The sequence below is a fragment of the Nyctereutes procyonoides genome, unplaced genomic scaffold, assembly GCF_905146905.1.
Source record: "Nyctereutes procyonoides isolate TBG_1078 unplaced genomic scaffold, NYPRO_anot_genome, whole genome shotgun sequence".
NCBI lineage: Eukaryota > Metazoa > Chordata > Mammalia > Carnivora > Canidae > Nyctereutes > Nyctereutes procyonoides.
In genome coordinates, this window is record NW_026575137.1 from 12,741,665 (window position 1) to 12,769,031 (window position 27,367).

Below are 27,367 nucleotides of genomic sequence, written 5' to 3' on the forward strand. Positions count from 1 at the left end.
TATGAAAAGTTTGGCCTATAATAGACATTCAATAAATAGTAGCTATTGCTGTATTGTCCTAATTTCTAAGGTTATCTTTAAATATTATTATCATAGTTTAAGCCTGTACATATCTTTCAACTTTTCTTTTGCAAATTGAAGGTTCCAAGTGACGTTCTTTATTTTAACAGCTGCTTGGTCTAGTGTGGATAGGGGAATGAATACCTCTGAACAGAATTCTGCTTCTTTTGCATCTCTCACACTTAACTCTGCTGTTTCTGGTATGTGAAAACAGTCTTTCATTTAGTTAACAAAAGAATTTCTGTTTCAATTCTTTTTAGCTCTCGCTATTTGAAAAATAATCGAGTCAAGTACTGCTATCGACATAAATAATAGATATATAAAGTAGCAGAGGCATTAATAAAAGGGGAGAAAGGAAGACCTAAATTCTTATCTGTCAGTAGCTTGGTTCCTTTCTGTAGTGAAGATAAAAGATTCTGTGACCTAACATAACTGAAAGTTCCTTGGCAGGCAGACAAATGCAAATAGAAGGCCTTCCCTTCAGGCTCATGATACTTTTCTGTTACTCACATATTTCTACCATACTTCTACTTGCAGTTTGCTCTTTCCTTTCTATTTGCCCCCATTATCATGAGTTTACAACTAATCCTTTTCGGTTATGTAGACCGTCACATAATAACTTAAGAGTATCTGTTGATTTAGAAAATACAGTATTACTAATAAACTATTATGTATTCAGCATTAAAAATGGATATGCCTTTTATTAATCACATAGAAGTCATATCTACTTAACAAATATTACATAAACGTTGGAGGTGTTGTTGGCAACATTTTTTTCACGTTGGAATTCATGGACCCACTGTACTAATTATGTAGCTCCACAGTGTCTGGAGTCCCTAGAATTATAGGTCAGCAGACTTTTTCTGTAAAGGGCACAATAATAAATATTTTAGGCTTTGTGGGTCATACTGTCTTTGTGGAACTATGTAATTCTGACATTGTAGCCAGAAGGCAACCAGAGAGGATACATAGATAACTGTATCTGGTTTTGATATCCTATTCTTTGGATTTTTTTAATCATTTGTAAATATAAAAAGTGATCTTGAGTCATAGGTCATACAAAAAAAGAGAGTGTTTGCATTTGGCCTATGGGTCATAGTTTGCCAACCCCTGCTCTCATAGACTACATTTCAGTTCCAGAGATAGAAATTAATTGCCTCTTTTATTTGGTGACTTGGTACAACACAGATACTGTTCTCTTATATTCAGAGAAAGAGAAAGCAACATGGGCTGCTAAAGAAATAGCAGTAGTGTTGTTGTGGTGCTTATAAGCAGCTAATATGCTGATTATATGTGAATTTATAGGGTTATTCTGCTTGTTAAAATTTATATTAAAAATACATAACTATTTTGAGTGTGTATCAAGCCATTATATTAGTGGATGGCTGTTAAGATCATCTACAACCAGGTGAAAATGTGTAAGCTAGGAAGGACTTTTATAAGAGGACTTGATTGCATATAAGTGTTTTACACTAACAGATTTTTTTAACCATTTCTTTATATCAGTGGCCCTGAGTCCAGAGTGAGTATCAGAGTCTCCCAAGGATTCCAGTACATGTGGAAATTCTGATTCAGAAGGTCTGGGGTGTATGTATCCCTCATGGAGAATCCCTGCTTTATGTTCACATTCTAAAATGAATTAATAGCTAAAGAACAGAGGTTTTAGACCTGGCACCCATGAATTTCTGTGCCACCAAAATTATATGCAAAATTTTTGTAAGTTCTAGATGATATAGTCCATCACAGTTTTCATCAGATTCTAAAGACTATGTGACCCCATTCTCACCCCCCGCCTCCTCCCCAAAAATGAAAACCGAAGAAACTTAGAAGAATAATAGTCTCTTCTCTCTAAGTGCACCTGAACTTAACTTGGCCTCTAAACCACCAGCTTCCCTCTGTCTCACCTCTCTAGATAATCATGTTTTTTTAACTTTTTCTTAGGCAGAAGGTTCCAGAAAACTCAGACATTTTCTAGCTCTCTTTCAAGGTTCTCAGGTTATAGGCATATCCTGAAACCTTCAGGATTTCTTTTGTGCTTTACTATTTTTCATTAAGAACAAAAATAAAACGACTTTTTTCCAACTTCTTGAAATTTGTAGATAATCAGTTTCAAATCTGTATTATAAATGACAAACACTAATGGATTGGTACTAAGGACAAAATATAGTTCTGATCAGTGAATTCAGTCAAGTGATTATCACGCTTAATCTGAAATTACCCTCAACTCTACTTTTCCTTAACTCTTCTAATGTCTGCATTTTTCCTTTTAGGGGAAATAAATAATTTAGACTCCGTGTGCAAAGTATAGAACTATTGTTATGAAACATCATTAGAAAATTCCATTTTTAATTTTATTGCATTCGTTTTCATTTAAGGGTCTACTGCTGAGCCAGTTTCTCATTCTACCACTTCTGATTATCAGTGGGATGTTAGCCGTAATCAACCCTATATCGATGATGAATGGTCTGGGTTAAGTATGTCCTTTTAAAAATTATGCTTTTTTTTTTTTTTTTTTTTTTTCAGAATTTTCTTTCTAACACCCTAAATTCATGATTTATGTTTTAATTTTAACCCTAATTTTCACCTCTTAGGCCATAATATAATTTAATACCAAATGTGTAGTACTTGTAAACTGATTATTAAGTAACTGTAGAATTTAACTAAATTTACACTTTTCATGACTCAGGCATTATTTAAACATGATGTTTTCTTACAGTTGCTCTATAGTTTTTTATTTTTAAATTTTTTTTGTTTTACATGAATGTTCTGTTTTTCTTCTTGTTTTAGTATAATAGAATGAATATAATAGACAGAAATGGCTTTCAGTTTATGAGGTATGCCAGTTTTGTATTATAAAACCATTTTCTTAGCCTGATTCCCAGTAGAATCTGCTTGGGAAAATTAAAGACAAGAGTTATTTAAGGAGGCAAAAAAAAAGAGGAAGGGAAAAAGAATTCAGTTTTTATGTTCAGAAAACTTATACTTCACTTGGAAAAAAAAAAAATCCAAAAACCTGAGTTTTTTGGTTTTTTTTCCCACCACAACCTCAAACCTCTATACTACTTTCTCAGAATTTTTATAGGAAATCCTTTTCTAATATTTATTTAGCAATTATATGTTACCTTGTGGACTTCTCTACCATTTGGCCAGTTCAAAAAAATAAAATAAAATTCTTTTGTTTCTTCAAGTAGAGTTGAAATGAAACCCTCTAAAAATAGGAACTCTCAATAACTCTTACATCCTGGGTACCTAGTGTAGTGCTTTGTACACTACACTACTATATATAGGTGTTCAATAGGAATAGTGATAAGAAAAGCGAACAGTTGGCTATGTGCCAGGCTCTAGTCTAAGTCTTGTGCATTTTATTAACTTATTTTAATGCCTATAACAATTCTAAAAGGTAGGTGATTTTTTTTCCCCACACTTCCCAGATGAAGAAACTGAGGCAAAGAAAGTTATCTCACTCAGATCACACAGCTAGTTAAATTGAGGTGGTGTTATCAAACTATGGTAGTCTGGCTCCAGAGTTCATGCTCTTCTCCACCACGTGGTCCTACCCTAGTGATGATTGTAATCATGAAGGTAAACTTGCAGTGCAATACAAACAGTCTGTCGACTACTTAGTCTCTGTAGATTAGCTGAAGCACAGTTCTTACAGATTAAGGGAAGTGAGATGAAAAGGTAGATTAGGCTATAAGAAGTCTTGAATTGCTGGCTAAAGATTAGGGTGGTGGGGTTGGTGTACTACTTGAAAAGGTATTTCCTACTTCTAGCCATCACTTTAAAACGTACCTCGTATGGCTTGGACTTCAGCACTTATCTTGGAATCTAGATTAATTGAGCTATAAGATGGAGCAAATAATCTCTCATATCTACTTCTCTAGATTGTTGTGAGGTTTTAATGCGATAATGAACATGAAAGCTTTTTGCAAATTATAAAGCATCCTGTAAATCCAAGGTATTACAAGATGTGAAAATAACAATGCTGGAAAATATAGTCTCGGTACTTTGGGAAGAATGATCAGCTCTGCGAATAGAATTGAAGGATGGTTGTAGGAATGACAGTAAGAGAAGAGCAGTGAGGCAGCGGTGGGCTGAAGTGGAAGACACCTGAGCCATCAGGGCTCTAGGCTTTCCTGCTTGCATAGAATAACTCCACTTTTGTCTATTTTAGAATTCTTATAACATGGAAAACATGATTGGCTGCTAAAATAAAAGACTAAAGGAAAAGGATGTATCCACAGGACTCTACTGAAAGCTAAAGTATCAGAAACACCATCATTCATTGGTTAGGCTGTTGATAGTCTTGTTAAATCCAGTTTCTCTTTAACCTCTTTTTTCTGTGATTTTTTATTTTTTGTGTTACCATCTTTAATGTGGCTTATTTTAGTACTCCATGAACTTAATCATTCCTTCTACATTTACAAAATGAATGATTTAGTATTTGAAATTACTAATCCACAGAGTATGTATATATGTGTGTATGTATGTATACGTAGATACGTACATGCACACTAGCTTTACATTTAATAGTGTGATATGATTAATATATCGACCCTCTGGTTTGAGGCATAAACATCATTATCTGACAAAAAGTCCTTGGATTTAGCCAAACACTTGAATATAAAGTTAAGATGCTAAAGTACAGAAGGTAACGTTTTTTAAGACAGATGTTACTCTTATCGATTGTCTTGATCATAAAAGAACATCATCATAACCCCTGTAAAAGTCAGATTTTGAATAGAACTCTGTTCTTGTTGGCACACCAGAGTGAGTGAATTTGCATAGTTAAAGGGGTTGAGAGCATGAGCTTTGCAGACAGACTACTTGGGTTTGAATCTTAGCCTTAGCCCTTGGACAGGTGCGTGGTTTGCTTCAGTTTCATCATCTGTAAAAATAATAGTTCTTCTTCCACAGTTGTTGAGAATTAAATGATAAAGTCCATATAGAACACTTAGAACACTAAGAACATATTCAGTAAATGCCCAGTACGTGCAGTGGAGCTGTTGATATTCTTCTGGGGCGACATTCACCTTCTCAGTGGAGTTCATTAGTATTGTCTGTTTTTGAACACTGGAGATTCTTTCTGACATAAGTGTTTTGTTGTATTAAAGTAAGTTCTGACCAGAAACATCTGAGCAAATTTTTTACTGATGTAAAACAAGAGATTAGCTGTGAGATGCTTAAACCTAAAATATTATTTAAGCAAATTAAATAAAGAAATTCCTTACCATTTTGAAAAGACACTAATAGGGCTCTTTGAAAAGATATTGGCAAAGTAATGGGAGAATTTTGAGAAATGAGAAGTTACTCCGTTTATAAATGGAGAAAATGATATAATGAATGACATTATACTGCATAGTTTCTTAAAGGAAAGTGGTTTGTTAGCATATTAGGCCCACGAATCTTAAGAATTATTGTTGAGAAGTCTCCTAGTGACAACTTTTATGTTTAGGTGATCTGCTGTTTTATAAAGTGGTTCTGTTTGATCTCAGTTAACACAAAACAAACCTCCAACCAATAAACCTGGAAAAATCACCATAAAGCTTTATAGAGCCAGTAGAGATTTGTGCTTCTGTTAATGTTCTTACAGAAGTTAAACCATAGGCTGTAGTCATACCTCAGACTTTCTGGTTATCTAAGCCTTTAAAAAAGTAATGTTACTAAAATACTAGATTTTTACCCATTATTCCTCCACACCACCATATTTATTAAGAAAATAGTTTATATGTCAGTATATTGCTAACCCACTTGTCTAACCTTTTTTATTCTAATAAGAAAAGACCTTGCAGACCTGGCATATGGAGAGCAGTTTTCCAAATCTGCATTCAGATCTCCCAACAGTGTTGTTAATGAAAGCTTAATATAAGATGAGCAGTTGGTTCTCAGTGTATCTTATTGAGAGATTTATCAGGTTTGTAAGAAACAAATTCTTAACTATATATGCCTGATAGCTTAGAAACGGGCTTTCTATTGTTAGTATCATCAGTGATACATAAACACAATCCCTGCCACTCATTGAATACTTACTGCATTGCTGTGCACTGCTTTATATGTATCTAATATAATCTTCTCAGCAGTCCTGTGAAGTTAGTGTATAACCCATTAAGATTATGAAATTTGACCCATATCATGTAGTTATGAGGTGATCAGTATTCAGATGTAGATCTGTTTTGACTCTAAGGTCCATGCTCTTAACCCCTGTGTTAAGTTAATACTGCCTCTGGATGCTTGCTCACGGTAGTAAATTTAGGAGTGGACTTCCTTTATTGTAACAGACTTCACACTTGTGATCACTTGTTCCATGTTTTTCTCCCACTAGACCATAAATTCTTATGTTTTCAGTCTCTCCGTCCTCTACTGTTTTAGCCCCTCTTCTCCCTTTACATACCCCTGTGACAGATTGTCTCACTCTGTACTTGTCTCTTGTACTTACCTGTCTTCATCTCTGAATAGATAAGACCAGGAGCTCCACGTTGGCGGGGGGAGTACATTATACTCAGTTTTGTATGTCTAGCATCTACCCCACTCCAGTTCTGGTATATAGTAAGTGCTTAATAAGGTGAAATTCCTGTAATTCCACTCTTAAGATATATCTCGTTACTGTATTATTTTCTCCAACCTCTTCCTCATATAAATTTGGGATCATATTTTACAGACAATTTTGTCTCTTTTTTTTTTTTCTGTGAGCCTTTTCCCAGATTATTATTTTCTTCCAAAACATGGGTTTTAGAGCCTTTATGAGGTATATAATAATACCCTGCCTTTAAACAAAAATAGAGTTCACAAGAAAAGAACAGCAAAGAAAATAAGAATGCAGGCAGATTCATCATTCTAGTTACTAAAATGAGTTACAGTTATATATGGCACCATCCCAGGAATGTATCTGTGAAATAGGATAGAGATTCTAGAAGTAGGCTGAAGTGTATGTGAAAGAAGTTACTAGTTAATAAAAGTAGCATTTGACATTAATGGGAAAAGATTGCATTTTTCAACAAAGCAGTGTAGAATGACTTGTTAACCACTTAGAAATAGAGCTTAACCCTTCTCATCTTAAACCACTGGAAATGAAACCTGGCTGTAAGTAGTTGCTGCAGAAGTAGATGTGGAAGCATTTATGAAATCCAGGGAGAGGAGAGAATTGACTTTGAGAGCTACTTAACCAGGATAAAGCCAAAGATTGTTTCTTCCTTTTTAGAATGAGCAAAGGAGGTAAAGTTCAGGGCCTTCTAGAGTGAAAGAAAGGAATCTTAGATTCTCAAGAATAGAGGATAGAAACCCTGAAAGTGACTTGACTATTTTCGAATTATAAAAGTAGCATTGAATAATCTGGAGAATGTAAGAAAGTACAGGTTAAGTATTAAAGAGGAAGTTACAGCCATTAAATGTCTTAAAGTAATTATTTAAAAAAAAATAGGAGGAAAGAAAACATTAAATATTCTGTCACGACTTGGATTGGAAGACCCTAACCCTGAGGAGCTCCTAAGGAGGGTAAAGGGACAGGCGGGGGGAGTATAATAAGCCCGACTAATTCTAGGAACTAAAGTCAAGTACAAAAATGGAATGACCAAGGGAAAAGAGCAGGTCCCTGACCAAGTTAGACATATAAACAGTACAAAGAGCTGAGTCAGGAGGTTGGTCACCAAGGAATTAGGGAGAGTGGAATTAAATGGGTAATTCTTAAGTTTCCGGGAGTTTTAGAAATTCCATTTACTCAGCCATATGAGGTGCCTAGCAGAAGTGGAGCAGCAGGTTTTTTTACCATCATGTTTTTGGGTTTTCTTCTAGCTCTTAAAATGTGCTTGGGAAAAAGAAGGAAGAGCAATAGTTTAAAATTGCAGCTTAGTTCAACAGAAGGAATTGTAGTTTTTGCATCTTAGCTTTTGGCAGAAATGATAGATACCTAATTCACACTGTTAAATTTTAGATGGTCTGTCTTCTGCTGATCCCAGCTCTGATTGGAATGCACCAGCAGAAGAGTGGGGAAATTGGGTAGATGAAGAAAGAGCTTCACTGCTAAAGTCCCAGGAACCAATTCCTGATGATCAAAAAGTGAGTAAAGGCATTGGCGGGTATGTCTGTTTTGTGCACCCAACTACATTAGAATTATTAGGGGTTACGTTCTCTATTTTAAATGCATCCCGTGGTAGAATTGCTTCTGAGCCTCTCTGACCCTGTTTGCTTCAGTCCTTATGCCTGCATGCCTTCTCTATATCACTGTTTATTCTTTCCAAAAGTTATTGAGGTTTCAGATATGTCGAAAGCATTATTAGGCACTGATCAGGAAATACAGTTCCTTTCCTCTTAAGAGAATTATTATAATAGTTGTGATATATCAACTCTTAGTGTGTTTAGCAAAGAATAGATCAGTTGCCAATGATAGATTAAGGAAGGCTTCTTCATAGCAACAGACAAGACTGAGAACACCATGAAAAAGACATCGATGCAGGAAAATAGGTAATGTTTAGTGGAGAGGTAAATAGTACACATGTGTGGAGTCCGTTGATGATAGGATCTTACCCTATTAGGCTGTATTCCTTAAAGAAAGGGACTGTGAAGTGTTTATGTCTGTAGCTCTAACAGCATGTTTGGCATGCAGTAAATAAAGGAATGATGCTTACCTTGCCACATTTTCATGAAATTCTGTAAGTGATAACCTGATGACAGCTTTTAAACAAAGGATAACCTAATCCTCATAGGATTAGGAACATTTGGGCTGGATACAGTGGAAAAACAAGAAGCTTCGGAAGCTATTTTGGGATAAGTGGTAAAGAGGCAATTACATGAATCAGGTAGGAGATAATGAACTAAATTGATAGCTTCGAAAAATAAATGGAAGTGGTGTTTACCAGAGACCTAAAGCTACTGATCAAAACTTGACTAGTTGTAGGAATAAGGGTGAAAAGCCAAAGAGGCTCTGAAGGTAATAGAGCCGTTGGTATTCGACAAATACTAATTGAACATCTGCCATGAATCAGGTATTAGTGGAAAAGATAAATAAGACACAGTTACTGCCTTCAAGGAGCCTACAGTCTGGTTAGGAGAGGAAGGGGACCAGCATGTCCACAGATAAAAGTAAGGTTACAGTATGTATTAGGTATTAGGGAAGCACTTAGGAGTTTTAGCAAAGGCATCCTAGAGATAGAGGCGGCACGTAGAGCAAAGAGCAGTTAGAAATTAAACTAGAGAAGGAGGCAAAGATCAGATGCTAGCGGTTCTTGAATGACGTATTTAAAACCTGGATTTTATCCAATAAGTAATGGAAGGATTTTAAGCTAAAGTGTTTTTTTCTACGTGGGCTACACCAGCAGCCCACGTAGGTAGGAAAAGGAGCAGAGGCACATGTGAATAGAGGCGGGAAGACCAGTTTAGAGGTTGCTTAGTAGTCCAGGACAGTCGCTACTAAGAATGGTAGGTGGAATACTGAATAGACTTGAAAAATACGTTGAAATAAAATCAACAGAGCATGTGGTTAGAGTTGAATGGAGGAAGAGTCATCAAAATGACTTCCAGGATTTTTGCTTGGGTTACTGGGGAAGATGGAAGTGGTGCTCCCAACAGAGAAAATATAGGACCAAAGGCTAGTTAATTGGGGGAAGGATGATTGGCTCCATCTGGAATATGTTAAATGCCTGAGAGAAGTTGGTTTTGTGCCAGGTTAAAGCTTAGGGAGAAAGATGTGTTTGGAAGTTCCTAGTATACAGTGGTTCAGCACCTTGAGAGTAGGTGAAATATGTAGGAAAAATCTAGAGTTGAAAAGAGCAGTGGAATGAACATGGAATCTGGGAAACTACCAGCTTTGAAGGAGGAAACGAAAGCCCACGAAAGACTGAAGGAAGAGAGCGCTGGGTGACAGAAGCGAGCCGCTTGCGCTCTGCTGATTAAGAGCAAGAGCAGCTTTGTTAGAGATCCTGGACTCAAAACCATGTTGCTGTAGGTTGAGAAGTTTTGTTTTTTTCTTTTAACTAAGTTTGGATGGAAATGAAGGTGAGGTGGTAGTATCAGGAAGGGTTTTGTTGAGGGGGTTTTGAGTTTTGCTATAGAGACTTTAGTCGAGGGTAAACTTTAAAGTTCGATAAGTAGTGCAAAATCAACCATCAGCAGTAAGGAAGTGAACCTTCTTTACAAAAACTGGCACCAGAGCAGGTTTGGAGTTCGTCAACCCGTGATTTAATGTATCTGTAGACACAGAGAAAAGGGATCTAGAATCAAGTAAAAGTTAGACATAAATGAGAGATTTGGCTCATAGAGTAAGATCCTGACAGCAGAGGTGGGGGAGCCTTAGGCGTGAGTGGATTGTCGGCTGGCCTTTGATCCAGTTAGGATGGTATTACCTCCGATCTACAGAGACCAGAGAAAGGAAGAGGTGGCCATGGGACTTATACTAAAGGTGTAAATAAATGTAGAGGGGGACAGTTTATAGGTGATACAAAGGTTGAGGGGTTAGGAAGAGAGAGGGATAAATGGGCAGAGCGTAGGGCGTTTTAGAGCATATAGACACCGTAGCATGGTGAATGGATGTCATTATGCATTTTGTTCTAAAGCTGTAGAATGTACGACCCTAAGGTAAACTGTAGGGGCTTTGGGTGATACTCCTGTGCCCGTGTAGGCTCATCAGTTGTAACACCTGTACCACTCTGGGGAGGGAGCATGGCGGGGTTGGGGAGCACATGGACATCTCTGCCTCCTGCTCAGCTTTGCAGTGAACCTAAAATTGCTCTAAAAATAAAGCCTATTAGGATAGAAAAGCTTCCTGGTACAGTCCCGTAACACACAGTAATCATTCTGGTATTTGTTGAATGTTTAATGAATGTGCAACCAAAAATCTGTTTCTCTACCTGAAACTTCCTGGTGCTTGATGATCAGAATTAAACAGTAGAACCACTGAATGGAGTAAAGACTGTCACGTATAGCAGTTCGTGTTCTGAGTATACTCCAAGATTGTCTTTCATTTTTCTTAGCAAAAATGGGACACCTTGGAGGAATGGAGAAATAAAATGTGATGGGTTTGTACAATCACATGTTAGAAGTTAGAAATTTATGAAATAAGTTACATTGATATCAACATGATAGACTCAGAAACACGCTGAATGATGGACAGGTTTGCAGAAAGATACAGTATGATACCATTTATGTAAATTTTATATGCGTGGACACACCAGAATTTATTTAAAAAACTTAGTTGGATAGACAAAAAAGTTCTTGGTAATTAGTGGTTTACCCCTAGGGAAGGTGGTGTGGACTGGGAAGGGGGGATGTAAAGGAATTTTATGAGTAATATCTTTTACATTTAATGATCTAAAATAAATTTGGCAAAATGTCAGTTTCATATGAGTTAAAAGATGGTATGGAGTTGATTTCAGCCTTTTCCCCATGAACAAAAAATAGTGTTTTGCCATGAGGAAATTTCTCTTATGATTGGATTATAAGTGGCTGAGAAGCAGAATGACCAGAGTCCTTGTGACCTGAATATTTCCCATAGGATGCATTTTTTTTTTCACATATTTCAGTCATTATGAGCCCATGGTGAAAACTTCAGTGGAGGGGCACCTGACTGACTCAGTGGTTGAGCATCTGCCTTCAGCTCAGCTTATTGACCCCGGGGTCCTGGGATCGAGTCCCACATCGGGCTCCCTGCATGGAGCCTGCTTCTCTCTCTGCCCTATGCCTCTCTGTGTCTCTCATGAATAAAGAAATGAAATCTTTAAAAATCTTTAAATATTTTTAAAAAAACTTCTGTGTGGAAGTTTCTCCACAACTGGCATCCAATTTGTACCGGACATCTCTTAGCTAAGTTTGTGTAGGATTTTGTTTTTTCCATCTACTAGTAATTTCTGTGAACTAGTTGGTGGTTCGTGAGACCTCCAAAATCATCCTAATGACTGTTCTGCTGAGCAGAGAAGTAGTAGTTACCCCATCATCTCTTCCTATAAGGGTAGAGTAGGAATCTTGCCTGTCATGGAGAAACAAAAAGCACTTTTTCATAGAAAAGTCAACTGTATGCTTTGTGTGAAGGGATACTATGAATATTAATTTGTCCTAAGTCACTATTTTTGTCATATGGGATGTTATTTTCAGTGACATTCCGTCTCACTCTGTTTTTTAAATTAAGCCTTTTATCTTGAGATAACTGTAGAGTGAAAAGCATTTGTGAGAAATGATACAGAGAGATCCCTGGACTCTTCACCCAGTGTCCCCCAGTGGTAACATCTTGAAAAACTGCAGTACAGTATCACAACTAGGGAGTTGCCATTACTGCATCAAGATATAGACGACATTCCCGTCCTGCAAGAATCCCTCATGTTGCCCTTTGTTATGGCCACTCTTCCTCCTGTCACCACCCCCATGGTAATGCCTGGCAACCAGTAGTCTGTTTCCATCTCTATAATTCTGTCATTTCAAGAATTTTCTATGAATCGAATAATACAGCATGTAACCTTTTCATACTGTTTTTTTTTTTTTCCACTCAGCATAATTCTCTAGAGACTCATCCAGGTCGTTGTATGCATTCATTAGTTGGCTCTTTTTTACTTTTGAGTAGTCACAGTGTGGATCTGCTTCAGATTGTTAAACCATTCTCCTGGTGAAGGACATCAGGATTGTTTTTAGCTTGGGGCTGCCGTGAATAAAGCTGCCATATACATTTATGTACAAGTTTTTGTGCGAACATAAGTATTTTTGTGGGATAAATGCCTGGGAGTATAATCCTTGGGTTGTAAATAGTTACATATTTAGCATATTAAGAAACTGTCAAACTTTTTCAGAGTGGCTGTATCACTTCCCATTCCCACTTACAATAAATGAATGATTGTATTTCTCTGAATCCTTGCCAGCTCTTGCTTGTCACTATTTTTTATTTTAGCTGCGGATAAGTGTCTAGTGAACTCATTGTGATTTTAATTTGCATTTCCCTAACGATGAATGATATTGAACATCTATCTCTGCATGTGCTTTGCCATCTGTCTGTCCTCTTTCGTGAAATGTCTGTTCATATCTTTTGCACATTTTCTAATTGGATTGTTTACTATTGAATTTTGAGTGTTCTTTATATAGTCTTAGATATATAAGTCCTTTGTTGAATATATGGTTTGCAAATATTTTCTCCCACTCAGTAGCTTGTCATTCTCTTAACAGAGTAGGATTCCGTTTTACTGCAAATAGTTCTGCATTTAAACTATGAAATAAAACAGAATGACCTAACCAGTGAGTTTTTAAAAACCAAGGTTTGCACAGCTCTAGTAATTTATCGTGGAGGGGATGAAAGATGTAAAAAAAAGAGATGCCTGGGTAGCTCAGTGGTTAGGCGTCTGCCTTGGGCTCGGGGCGTGATCCCAGAGTCCCGGGATTGAGTCCCGCGTTGCGCTCCCTGCGTGGAGCCTGCTTCTGCCTCTGCCTTTGCCTCTCTCTCTATGTCTCTCATGAGTAAATAAATAAAATCTTTAAAAAAAAAAAAAGAAGAAGAAGGTCTGTCATAGACATAGGAGAAGGAAGTTCCATGTACTTGTTCTTTTTTGATGTGTAATTTTAGGTACATTTCATTACTCATTACTAATTCTTAGCATTTAGGAGATAAAGACCGAGCCTAATGAATGAAATTATTCCATACATAATTTCTGAATAATGAAAACTTAACCAATTGGTTCACTTTAATATTTTGCTTTTAACATCAGGTTTCAGATGATGATAAAGAAAAGGGAGAGGGAGCTCTTCCAACTGGAAAATCTAAAAAGAAAAAAAAGAAAAAGAAGAAGCAAAGTGAAGATAACTCTCCTGCACAGGTAGGGTATCAGAACAACAGACGTCATTCATTAAGCACCTACTGCTGAAATGTGAAAGGCTAATATGCAGATACTAAGAATATGTAGAAATAAAAGACATAATAGGAGATAGCAGGTTTACTTGCAAAGCACTGGAAAAGTCACAGAATGTTTTAAAGATCTTCTATATCCTACTGTAATAAAAACTGTGGCTCTAAAAAAATCATAACCAAAGATGTAAAACCAAAAGTTACTAAAAATAAAATAAGATACATTTTGGTTTATATTAAGGTGAAATGGAAAAGGATATAACAGTGTTTCGCACAGAATGTCTTTTGAATAACTGGAATTTATTAGCAAGTTAGAAGTTTAGTTCAATTAGAACAACCGTGTGCATCACGAGTGAAGTATCATCCACTCTGAGTTTGCTCTGTTTCGCTTAGTATCTTCTGCTTGTTTGGCTTCTGACAGGAGCTTTGTTGATGTCACTCCTACATTTTCCTTCTTTTTTCATGGTCTCTCCTATTAGGAAAATTTTTTATAATATGGGTGAAAGCAAAGCTATTTTAATTTCAAACATACTAGATTACTAGAAGTATGCATGGGTTTCTCTTTGAAACACTATCACCATTACATTACAAATTACGGAAATCTTACTCCTTACTTACAACATGCAGCTAGTTGTTTTTATTCCTCTAAATGTAGGAGATAGGGGCACCTGGGTGTCTCAATCCTTTGAGTGTCTGCCTTCAGCTCAGGTCATGATTTCACGGTTCTGCAATCGGCCCATGTGCTTCTGCCATCGGCCCATGTGCGGCTCCTTGCTCAGCAGGGAGCCTGCATCTCCCTCTCCCTCTACCTGCTGCTCCCCCCGCCCCCTCCCTGCTTGTGCTCTCCCCTCTCTGTCAAATAAATAAAATCTTTTAAAAAATAAGTTAGTAAATAAATGTAGGACATAGCCAGAGTTTCTATAGAGGATAGCCCACATAATAATTTTCCTGTTTATTGTTTTCTTTGGGAAAAGTTGCTGCATAAGGCTTTTTTAAAGGAAATATGCGGGGGATCCCTGGGTGGCGCAGCAGTTTGGCGCCTGCCTTTAGCCCAGGGCGCGATCCTGGAGACCCGGGATCAAATCCCACATCGGGCTCCCGGTGCATGGATGCATGGAGCCTGCTTCTCCCTCTGCCTGTGTCTCTGCCTCTCTCTCTCTCTCTCTCTCTCTCTCTCTCTCTGTCTCTCTCTGTGACTATCATAAATTAAAATTAAAAAAAAAACATAAAAAAAAAAGAACCAGCTTTCTAAAAAAAATAAAAAGTAAAGGAAATATGCGTTGCATTCATTTTTGTTAAGGGAAGCACAGCCCATCATAAATGACACCAATCCATTTTCAGTATTAGTTTTTTCTCACAAGTAGTGGTTGGGTATTAAGGTTAACACAACTGAGATCAATGGATATGAAAAACTAAAACTATGTAATAGAGGTGCTTCTCTTGTTAGCTAAGTGAGCTAATGAAAAATGTTATTGACAGCTTGATAATACTGTCTGAACTCTTTTAAGCCAGACTTTCCTGGACTTTTGTGATTTTTGGTTTGTGAATTAGATGAGTTCCTTTTAGAAGAAATTTTGTGCAATAGATGTAATCTGTAAAGTTCAACTTACTGGCAAAGGTCATTAACTTGTGAAAGTTCTTTTGGTATTCTGATACTCCTTTGATCTGTTTTTAAAAATAATAGTGAGTATGGGACACCTAGGTGTCACAGTCGGTTAAGTGTCTGATTCATGGTTTCAACTTGAGTCATGACCTCAGGGTTGTGAGATGGAGCCCCACATGGGGTTCCGCACTGAGCCTGCTTGAGACTGTCTCCCTCTTCCCCTCCCTCCCTCCCCCCTCCAAAGTCAATAAATCTTTTAAATAAATAACAAGGAGTAAGTATACAGGATTTGGAGTCAGATCTGTATTCAAATTTCAGTTTTGCCATTTAGTAAACTAGTAGTTTTTGTTTTATTTTGCAAAAGTGACTTAACTGCATAGGTTGCTTTGTAAATTAAATGAGACATCATGAAATTCTGTGCCAAGTATATAGAACATAGTAATCTACCCATAATACATTTGGGAATTTGTTTATTTTACTTGTGTGTACGTGGTTGGTGGGCGTCTTTACTGTTAGAGTACAGCTTAGAGGGGCACCTGCGTGGCCCAGTTGGTTAAACGTCTGCCTTCAGCTCAGGTCATGATCCCAGGGTCCTGGGATCGAGCCCCATGTCGGGCTCCTTGCCCTGCGGGGAGCCTGCTACTCCCTGTCCTTCTGCCTGCTGCTTCCCCTGCTCGCGCTCTCTCAATTGTCAAAATAAAATCTTTTTTTAAAAAGAAAAGAGTATAGCTTAGGGTAGAACTAACTGATGTGTTCACATTAATTTTATACAGATTGCAAATCTTACATACATACTTCCAAACCTATTCATTTAACTTAAAATCACAACAAAATTTGTTTTGCTGTCTAAACCCACTACCATCCTGAACAAGTTTTATAAATTACCAGTATTGGCAGAAAACTTTCAAGATAATCGTAGCCAGTTGTTTGTATGTATGTGTTCGCTAAAAAACAATACAATTAACAGTGATAGTCCTGTTTGATATATTCTCGTTCATAATTTATTTCACACACCCAAGCATGTAATGTGCTTTAGAATTACTTTGTTGGAACTCCTTTTTAAAGTCTGCAGGCCTAAGAATGGAAATGTTACAGCTTGGATAGGACCTTAGAAATTATCTAGGCACATTGTATTTTATAGTTGAGAAAACTGAGGTTCAGAGAATGAAATGATTTGTCCTTGACCTTATGCAGCTAGACTGCAGGAGGCCAAAACCGCAATGTCCTTTCTGCTATGTCAGCCTCAGTTATCTACAGAATGCGCATATGTACAAATATTTTGTTCCTTGAAGAATTCATTAAGTGAAATGTTATTTCTAAAGTCTTGGTTTGAGTATCACCTAATTCACTGTGTACTTTGTTTAAAAGAAAAAAAAAAGTTTATTTTGTTTGAGTTGGTTTAGTAAATTAGAATGGTTTGCATTTGGGGATGGGAGTGTATTGGTTTTTAATTCCCAATTGATTGAAGTCCCTGGGGATAGCAGGAGTGATCACTGTTGTTCCAGATGAACCTGTGTATTTTCAATCTTTGAATGCTTGTTTTTATATGCTCTGCTAAGCTATTTGGACAGTTATTGAAGTTAAATTACTTTCTTGGACTATCTTTTGGATATTAATATAACAAGCCAAATAGATTTTTAATTAGTAAAAAAAGAGTGATTTGTATCATCTAATAGACTACTTTTCTCTGTAGGACACAGAAGAATTAGAAAAAGAGATTAGAGAAGAGCTTCCAGTGAATACCTCTAAAGTCCGTCCAAAGCAGGAAAAAGCTTTTTCTTTGAAGACCATAAGCACTAGTGATCCAGCTGAAGCACTCATCAAAAATAGCCAGGTAATTTTTTGATATTTAAGGAATAAAATTTTGATGACTTAAGAATTGTGCCATAACTCGTATTTTATTGAAGCACTAAGTGCTAAGCATCGCTAATCACTAAAGGGCTGAGCATTTTAAATACACTAAATAATTTAGCCCTCATCACAGCCCCACAAGAGAGGTAAGATCTATTATGTAAATGAAGTTGGGGAAGTTGAATACCTTGTCCCAAGCTGCATAACTATCTCTGGTGAAACCAGGATCACAAGAATGTATTTTCTTCTATTAAATATCTAAACATACAGAGGGTAGATTGCTTAGAGGAAATGTAACTGGTTGCATCTTGCTAAAAGCAGGCACATAGTACATAATAGGACTCTGGTCCAACTTCTCAAAATGTAACAACATTTGTTTAAAATTTGGTGACCGGTTCGTTTTTTGGTTTTTTTTTTTTGTTTGTTTGTTTTGTTTTCTTTTAAACAATTTATTTATTTGAGAAAGAGCACAAGCATGGGGAACAGCAGGCAGAGGAAAAAGCAGGCTCCTCACTGAGCAGGGAGCCCAATGTGTGGAGCTTGATCCCAGCACCCAGGATCATGACCCGAGCCAGAGCCCAGCCACTGAGCCGAGCCGCCCAGGCCCCCTTGTGACAGGTTCTTGAAATATGTGCCATTCAGTAGAAAATTTTAATATGTCAGAAGGGACCATTTTAAAAGTCTAGGCCAGCGACACAAGAAGTCATAGTTTTTAAAAATCTGATTTCTAGAAAGGCAAATTATATAGAAATATATGAAATCCTACTAGACTTGCATGGCTCATTTATGTGCTCATTCAAAAAAATGTATTGAGAACCTACTACACGCCACCCACTATTTGAGGTTCTAAGAATATATCCAAGAGCAAAGCAGATAAAAAACATCTCTGCCTTTGTGGAGCATACATATTTAATGAAACAGCTTCAGATAGGAACCTGAGTTACTGGGCACCTGGCTGGCCCAATCAGTGAAGCATATGCTCTTGATCTTGGGGTTGTGACTTCAAGTCCTGTACTGGAGTTAGAGCTCACTTAAAAATAAAGTTTTAAAATAAAAAAAAGAAAAGAAAAGAAAAGAATCTGAGTTACCACTAAAAGAAGTAATTGGTAATGGTCTTGTGCTAAAATAAAATCTTAACCATACTTCCTATTGGGATTTGATGCTTTTAATTCCCTAAGAGAAAAATTCCCTTTTGAGATGAAAGGATGTGATCTCAGTACAAGCATAGATTTAATAGTAGGGCTGCAAAGGGTCATTTGGCATTTTGATGTTTTACTTATTAGGAAGTCATTTTCAGAAGCCATCTGGTAAACTATTTCAGTTCTGGGATTTAACAGATTAAGTGAGACAATAGAGAAGAGAATACTGGAAATAAATACTAAAACTTTTGAGTATGAAGTAAATCTAGAGAACATTAAGAAAGCTGAACTGAGCAAGACAAATGCATAAGTGAAATAGGGAATCCAAGTAATTACCTGCATGTACAAAGCTTCCTCCGGTTTCCTTTTCCTTTGAGCTTGTTTTAAATTTTAATTAATTAATTATTTGAGTGAGTGAGTGAGAGGGAAAGAGAATCTGAAGCAGACTGTGCACTGAGCACAGAGCCTAATGTGGGGCTCAATTCCACAATCACAAATCCATGACCTGAGCTGAAGCCAAGAGTCGGATGCTTAACCAACTCCATAGCCCAGGTGCCCCTCCCAGGCGCCCCTCAGTTGAGCTTTCTTAACATCCACAGAGCCTGGAAGAACTAGGGGCAGGAGAAATGTCACCTGCCCTGTTCCCGTATTCACATCATGTTGATAAGTAACACCAAAGGATGAATGGATCTCCTCCTCCTCTGTTACAGCCTCAAGGCACTCCAAATACTGGAGCTTCCATCCTTCCCTCTCCTAACCACCCATTTACAGTTAGGCTTCACTTAGGCAAATCAGTTGACTTGCCCCCTTTCTGCTCCCAGGTTGGAGAGGAGAGGCAAGGACTGAGTCTAGGCCCTCAGCCTTACGATTTCACTACCAGACTGGATAGAACTGGAAAATTTGGATCATTGCTTCCTTTAATGGGTAGGACTAGTAGCTACAGTCTGCTTTTGTCTGATGCCATCTTTTTCCGTGGGTAGGAAACGGAAGTGATTGCTGCCCTGTTTGAGTTACCTCTCAAGAAACAGAGGAGGGAATGTCACCCACTGGAAGTTCAGAAATTAGCCATTTTTTCTTGTCTTTCATATGAAAAAGTTTTGAGGAATTGAGAGATGGTGAAAAGTGGACAGAACATTGAATCACTAGAACATATAAAATATATTTGTAATGCAAAAGAAGGACATAAAAGCTCATGGAAATGGAATTATTCCCTCTTATTTGAGATTCAGTAAACATCTTGTAATTTTAATACTTTTCATCCATTTTTTTTCTTGCCCTTTATTGATGGATATTGTAGGTAAAGATTTACTTGGTTATGCTGCTAGAGGGCAGGCATGAGTTGTGGTGTTTCTGCCGGTAATTATTTGGAAACCGTCTTGGTGTATTTACTTATTCCTAAACAGCCTCTTGGTATTACCGTGATACTTAATTTTATCTGAAACTTTGTATAAAAGAACCTAAAATAATTTTATTCCAAAATAGCCTATCAAGACTCTTCCACCTGCTATTTCTACCGAGCCATCCGTTATTTTATCAAAAAGTGATTCTGACAAGAGCTCTTCCCAAGTGCCACCGATATTACAAGAGACAGATAAATCCAAGTCCAATACTAAGCAAAATAGTGTGCCTCCTTCACAGAGTAAGTAATCCTCATTTTTTATTTTTTTCTATGTTCTCATACACAAGTGTTAATATCTTAGAAGTCTGAAATAGTAGACTTCTGATCTTAGAAGTCTGATGGATTAGTAGGGCAACCCTCCCTTCCTTTGCAAAGGCTTGGAACCTTGTGGACCTCAGCTCTGAGGGCCAGTGGGCTGACACCACTCCAAGCAAGAGGGGTGGCCGGCGACAGACAGCGGAGGACTCGATGCTTGCCTCTCCATCTGTCTGGTCCCGCTTGTTTTCCGTGCACATGTTCTTGGGACTATGAATTGTTCTTTGCCCCCTTTTCCCTCCTTTTGTCCCTTCAGCTACCTTCGGGGTCAATTTTGCCCATTATCACTTTTATTACTTAGATTGAGCCATATTAAATGATGGGTTTTCTAGATCAGAATCAGTGAAATATCGTCCATGTGATTAAACTAAGTAATACATTGGGATTCAAAGGAAAAGAGGAAGGCAGCCATAGAATAATCTAAAAACTTGTCACTGAAACTTGAAAACTTAAAGGTTGAAGCATTATTAGTGGATTTCAAAACATGTTTTCATTAATGCTTTTGTATTTTTGAGACATTGGAGTATTTACTCCTGTTTTTTCTTTTTCTTTTTTTCTTCCCTTTAGCCAAGTCTGAAACTAACTGGGAATCTCCCAAACAAATAAAAAAGAAGAAAAAAGCCAGACGGGAAACGTGAATATATTTTTCCTGAATTGGACATGTGTTTGCAAACACTGTCTGGAAGATTATGCTGTTTATGCAATAATTTGTGAACATGTACAGAGTTTTATATAAATTTAAACCAATTTTTAAAACAAAACTGTGAACACAACCACCGTAAAAATGGAATCAAAGGAAAGTTAATTTATGAAATTAAGAGGTCAGCAGAATATACTCCAGTGCTGGAAGACACGTGGGGAGAGTCTTTTCAACTGAACAAGAATGATCTTAATTTAAGAATATATCCTGGTTTTATAGCAGTGCCCTGTTTACAACAGCTTGTCCCTGTCGCCTCTGCAGCTGAGGAATCCAGGGTTCTGAGGAGAGGGGGCTGTCTGCAAGTGGGCGGTCTTCTGCACGGAGCTTAGACCATCTGAGGCTGTTTATGCTTAAATCCAAGTGCTTTGATCAAATGCATAATCTGCCGTCTCCTACATCTATGTTGGTAGCCGTTTGTATTAAAGGAATCACAAGTGCAAATAAAGGTCACTTATCATTTGTTAACTAAACTCCTGGTTTAGTTTACAGTTTTTAAAAAGTTCTTAATTAAAACATTGAACATGCAGTTGATGGCTTGTATGGCTTACGAAGTTATTTTTGATAGTCTTACATTACTTGAATTGTTCAAAGTTCAGTATATTTTAAATTAAGAAAGGTAAACTATATGTATTTGTTTTATACTTGTAAGGTTCAGACTCACAAATAATGCTCTTGTTTAGAATTTGAAAACTTTCAGGCAAAATCCACGTTAACATTTTTCCTTTTCCCTAGCAGTTTTCTTTTTTCCAGCATCAACTCTTCTGCATTGCTAATACTTCAACTTTAAAAATGAAATCTCACAAATTAGTTATACAGACAGAACTTTGAGTATGTGATGGAGAATGAAAAACTAGAGTCAGACAGCTTTAATTGACATTGTCAAGACCTCCAGTTATCAGGAATACATTTTTTTACTGCCTTAACCTATAGTGCGTAGAATATGCATCAATTTCTTGAGGGGGATTCGTGTTTTTATAAGAATTTTCATGTAATTATTGCAATCGTGGTCAAATAAGGAACGTTTTCTGCTTGAGACTATTGATTTAAATGACGTGTGAGATGTTTCACCATTTTCAGGCACTGTGTAATTCTATTGTTAATAAACTGGCAGGTATCTTTGTAACTATAAATAGTGCATGCTCAGCCATGTACACTGTAAATAGCCTTTACCAAACGTGTTTGACAAGGACCATAATTAACATCACTTAGTGAATTGTGATAAAAAAAAAAAAGCCATGATTTATTTGATGTGATTGGCTTGTTTTTACGTGGCGCCAAGAATGAAACTGTTTAACAGCTGTAACCAATGGTACTGACCTGTCCATCCAATCTTGTCCTTTATTATATCTGATTGTGGTTTGATAGTATTGCATTGTCACACCAGGAAAGCTGAAGAAGCAAAATGGTTTTAGTAACTGCTGAAGACCGGCCTTACTAACGGACAGCTTTCCTGCCGAGGATTATTAGCTTTTATCAGGTGTTAACATCTGTTTCAGGAATACAGCAGTGTGTTTACATGTCAGAAGTCTCGTTTCATTCTATGATATTTCTAAATTGATTTCTTTAAATAAATTCAGCAAATGGATAGCATTGTTTTTATTTGCTTCAATATTAGGGTAAGATAAGCTCAACTGCCAGGAATTCATTTCTTCAGATGACTTTCTTCTGTTAGCTTTGCATAGATGTTTCTTAAATAGATCCGAGGGTTCCTAAGTTGCCAGCACTTTGTAAAGGTGTCCCAGAGGAGGATTTGAGGAGTCTGAATAAGTCTTTAGAATGTGCCAAAAGATCTATGCTCAGAAAATTGAACTCTCTCAACTCTACCTCACCATTTCTTTAGCTTAGGATTTTGTTGGCGGTGTCAGGTGTTGGACTTTATTTCTCCAGTTTAGCGTCTCCCATACAGCCACCGACAGCGGACATGAGAGACACTGTCTTTCGAGGAGAGATCTAGTGTGGAGATGAAGAAGTGCATTGCTAAGCGGGTGGACCTGGAGTGGAGATGCCTCTGTCTCCTCCAGCTGAAGAGCCAGGACGTGGATTTTATGTTTTTGAGAGATGGCAGCTATGAGTGATAAAAAGTATTATTTTCTTTCATATGCATGAGATGAAAACTCTTGCACAATTAAAGTATCATTGTTTGTTGCTCTTTACCTGTTCCAGAAGATTTTTGTACGGCACTGCCAGTTTCTGGAATGTGAACACAGGAACTGTTCTCCATCATCAACCTCAGAAGGAACTAAAATGAAGGTAGTGATTCAGGGAGGAGGAGAAAGAGAGGAGCCTGTTGTCCTTTGGAGGCTTGGATTGGATGCTTCCCAGACTGTTAGGAGGGTGGTAGCTGATCCCTTTAGGTGTCCTGAGACCTGAAGGGAAACCTTGTTCTGATTAGCAAACGACGCCTCCTATGTAGAGATCCCTCTGACCCTGACCCGTCCTTCCCTATTCTGTAGAGGGGCTTGGGATGTCCCCAGACTGGAATCCTACCTATCCGTACCCCAGATTGAGCAAAACAATAGTTGAGAGAGTAAAAAAAAAAAAAAAAAAATGTTGAAATAAAATGTCGTTAATGTAATTTGCCATGTTTACTTTGTGCATGCATGGGATGGGGCGGGGGGGGGGGGGAATGGAAATAATTTATCCAGATCTAATGGAATTATTTCACAGGCTAATCCAGTTTGTATTTGGGTTAAAGATAATGGAAGGGCAACATTTAACTACAGAGTTTAGTTTTTCTGAATTTAAAAACAGTCCTCTATTAACAGAGTGTGAAATATCTTTCAAAATTGAGAATTAATTAGGTTTAAGATGTCTAAGAGATGTCTTAAGACTTTCTTCTGTGAACTCATTGCACAAACTGGAATTACTTTCCAAAAGGCTTAGGGAATGCAAATACGATATTTGTAAAAATGCATTGAGTTTTGTAAATAAACCATTTTTTGTTTAATTGCTCGTTACAGTTCTCTTATGGGAAGGGATTTCAGTCATTTTGCATCCAAAGCAGCTAGCCTAAGGGCAATTACTTTTTGATGTTCTTGATGTTTCTTTTGAAAAGCCTGGGTGCACGTTGAGGCTTTACTAGTGGGAAGTCAAATGTTTGGAGTTAAGCACCCTGTAAAATAGCCGTTGGGACACATGATGTTCTCTGTGGGAAACTGCTTCCATCTGATGTCGTCTTAGCAGTAGCTGTAACTGCCACCAGGTTCAGTATATGACTTCCATCGGGTTTTTAAGTTAAGGAACTGAGACTCAAATTTGGCACTATTTATTACTTTTGGCTATGTCCCCAAACAATAGTGACTTAAACAAGATAGAACTTTGTTTCTTGTGCGTGTAAAAGTCCGGAAGGCAGTCCACGGCTGCTGTAGCGCTGCGGGGTCGGGAACCCAGGTTCCCTCGACATTGGCCCCCCCGTTAGTATGTAGCTTCCACATCAAAGTTGCAGGCAGCTGCACAGCTAGAAACCTGTCAGCATTTCTGCCCTCTTCCTTTAGGAACACTTCTTACGGGGAACCCTGGGTGGCGCAGCGGTTTGGCGCCTGCCTTTGGCCCAGGGCGCGATCCTGGAGACCCGGGATCGAATCCCACGTCGGATTCCCGGTGCATGGAGCCTGCTTCTCCCTCTGCCTGTGTCTCTGCCTCTCTCTCTCTCTCTATGACTATCGTAAAAAAAAAAAAAAAAAAAAAAAAAAAAAAACACTTCTTATAAGTTAGCACCACATAGGCTCATCAACTCAAACTTGATCCTACTAGCTACAAAGAGAACAGGAAATAATCGTCTTTATTCCGGCTGTCACAGGCCAATTAACATTTCAGGATTCATGACTGAGGAAGCACAGCTAGCAGTCGCCGTCACGGGGCTGGACATGCACTGCGTTTGTCCTGCACCCAAGCATCACTTTTAAGGTTGGGTTTTAGTTTTTCCAACTAAAATTTTGAACTCTCTTGGGTACCACTCAAGAGTAGCAGCTAGTAACGTTCAAACTTCTATGTAATAGCTTTCTGTAAGAAATTCCTGCCACTCGACTGCTTTAAATTGCAGAGACAGGCTGAGAGAGACTGAGCAGCCTGCTATCATGCCTATGTTGCAACTATAACAAGTGTCAATAGAAAAATTACCCTGGTGTATAATAAAGTAATTAAAAATAAAATACATCACTGTTTTTTCTAAATGCTTTAACGGAAGAATGATTTCTAACTCTAGCATCAAGATGGGGTGCATTGTGACATGCTTGCTAACTCATAATAGTTACATTACTGAGATTGGTGACAAGGCTAATGGGAGAAAAATTTCAGCAGATTCAAAATCTTCCCCATGAGAATGATATTCTTATTTGTATATGTGTGCTTTCCTTTATTGTATCAAAGCATTCAGAATGAATATATGTAACATGTACATAAACTATAAAGCATAATAAAATGAACGCCTCTGAAACCACCATTCTGCTTAAGAAATAGAACATTATCAGCCGAGGGGATGTTGGGGGTGAGCCTGACTTCCGCTGTTGTTCACTAACAGGATCAAGGGGGAAAGGCGTGGATGAAGACTGCTGCTTTCAGGCGTCCCAGGCTTGCACGGGTCTTTTTCCCTGCCCCAAACTAGCTGCAGGTCCCAGGTAACTTAGCCAGTCTCGGAAGGGAGTCCCGGCCTTCCTGGCGCCCCTTCCTCGGGCCAGTCCACTGCCATCCGCTGGGAAATTGTAATAAATTTACGTAGGCACAACGGCTGAGAGTGAATGGTGCCCCCAGAGCTGTGTAGTGCACAGGACAGCCTTCCCGTGAGGAAGGAGGGTAGTGATGCCCTATGGGAACCCCCACCCCAGGATTCAGAAGAGCAGCAAGTGGCCTGCTGAGGGCGAGGATTCCTTGTCAAGTTTGTTGAGGGGTTGCAGACTCGGACAAACACAAGGGCGTTTATGACCAAACAGCAGGAGCTGTGAGTAACTTTTAAAGAGAGTGTAATTATGAATTATTTCTTTCTCTTTGAAGCTATATAATAATTTTAAAATATGGGATCACCTGGAGAAATTGACAGCTATTCCCATTTCTCATCAAAATCAAAATGATCATAATAATGCGCGATGGAAGAAAACCTGCCTTAGTACCGGAAGTGGAAAGGGGGACACCCAAATGCCAAAAGCCTGGGGGCATTTCTGAGATTAGCCAACAAAACCTGGTAATTTATCAACAGTAAAACAAAGATACAAGTGTGGGCCGATACCTATTAACCTATGTCAGCACAAACTTTAAGCAGAAGAGGCCTATGATCATGACCTTGCTGAAGAAACATTTTATAAAATCCAATAGCCATTCCCAATTTAGATTTAAACAAAAAAATTTAAAATAGGGGAAATGCTGAAGTCCTCTCAATTGAAATCAGAGCAAAGCAGAGTTACCTGCTAGCCTAGATTGCTTTGGAGTGATATTAACAGATGATAAAATTTTAAAATTGGCTTAACGTCATAAGAGAACTTATTTTTTCCTGATTGTACACCTACAGAGCTCAAGAGATTTTTTTTAAAAGATTTTATTTATTCACAAGAGACACAGGCAGAGGGAGAAGCAGGCTCCGTGCAGGGACCCCAATGTGGGACTCGATCCCAGGACCCCAAGGGTCACGCCCTGAGCTGAGAGTAGACCCTCAACCGCTGAGCCACCCAGGCGTCCCAAGCTCAAGAGATTTTTAATAAAAAGCTATGATCTCTAGGAAGAGAATATACTCAAGCAACAGACATACAAAAACTAATAGTTTTCTGAACTAGAATCAGAATCTAGAAAAAAAATGGGGAAAAATCCAATTATATCACAACTAGAAGCATCATATGAAGAAATAAATATTTCAAGAAAGATACAAGACTAAATGAAAACTAAAGTCTTTAAGGACAGAAAATAACCTGAGAAATGAAAAGGATAACACTAAACACACCTGAAGGAGAAAAGAAGGTGAGACCAGCAAGGCTCAAATCTGCCAGCAGGGATTTATTTGTTGTAGACGCAGCACTGAGTAGACACGGTGTCTGTGTAGCTCACTTTGGCCCCTAGAACTACAAGCCTCAATTAACTGCTCAAAAAACATATTTTCGATGAGCAGATAAATCAACGGACCCTTGCCAAATGTGTCACCCATTTTATAAAGAAGTTGTGCTTAACCGCCTGGTGTCGACACAGGTCGCCTGTATTCCTAGGTTAGTCGTCAACAAGCAGTGCTTTTTTTTTTTTTTTTTTTTTTTTTTTTTTTTTTTTATTTATGATAGTCACAGAGAGAGAGAGGCAGAGACACAGGCAGAGGGAGAAGCAGGCTCCATGCACCGGGAGCCCGACGTGGGATTCGATCCCGGGTCTCCAGGATCGCGCCCTGGGCCAAAGGCAGGCGCCAAACCGCTGCGCCACCCAGGGATCCCCAACAAGCAGCGCTTTCCTCCCCGGGTCTGAGCACCTCCAAGGTTCAAGGCTCCGCGTAGGGGGCAGGGATGCAAATCACCAAGCACCACGA

The 27,367-nt window shown here is 38.1% G+C and overlaps 1 protein-coding gene across 3 annotated transcripts in view; it reads left to right on the forward strand.

Annotated features, from left to right (window-relative positions):
- The window catches only part of MTDH (metadherin), a 56,022-nt gene extending 33,563 nt beyond the window's left edge, over positions 1-22,459 (forward strand). The window contains exons 7-13 of one of the 3 annotated variants that reach the window (XM_055303320.1): positions 171-260; positions 2,436-2,534; positions 7,988-8,112; positions 13,731-13,838; positions 17,164-17,304; positions 19,943-20,099; positions 20,742-22,459. In XM_055303320.1, coding sequence (XP_055159295.1) covers positions 171-260; positions 2,436-2,534; positions 7,988-8,112; positions 13,731-13,838; positions 17,164-17,304; positions 19,943-20,099; positions 20,742-20,812 — 791 coding nt within the window. In that variant the 3' untranslated portion in view covers positions 20,813-22,459. The remainder of the gene's footprint in view (positions 1-170; positions 261-2,435; positions 2,535-7,987; positions 8,113-13,730; positions 13,839-17,163; positions 17,305-19,942; positions 20,100-20,741) is intronic. The other 2 variants (XM_055303321.1, XM_055303322.1) reach the window with 2 other exon arrangements.
- The last annotated feature ends 4,908 nt before the right edge of the window (positions 22,460-27,367 follow it).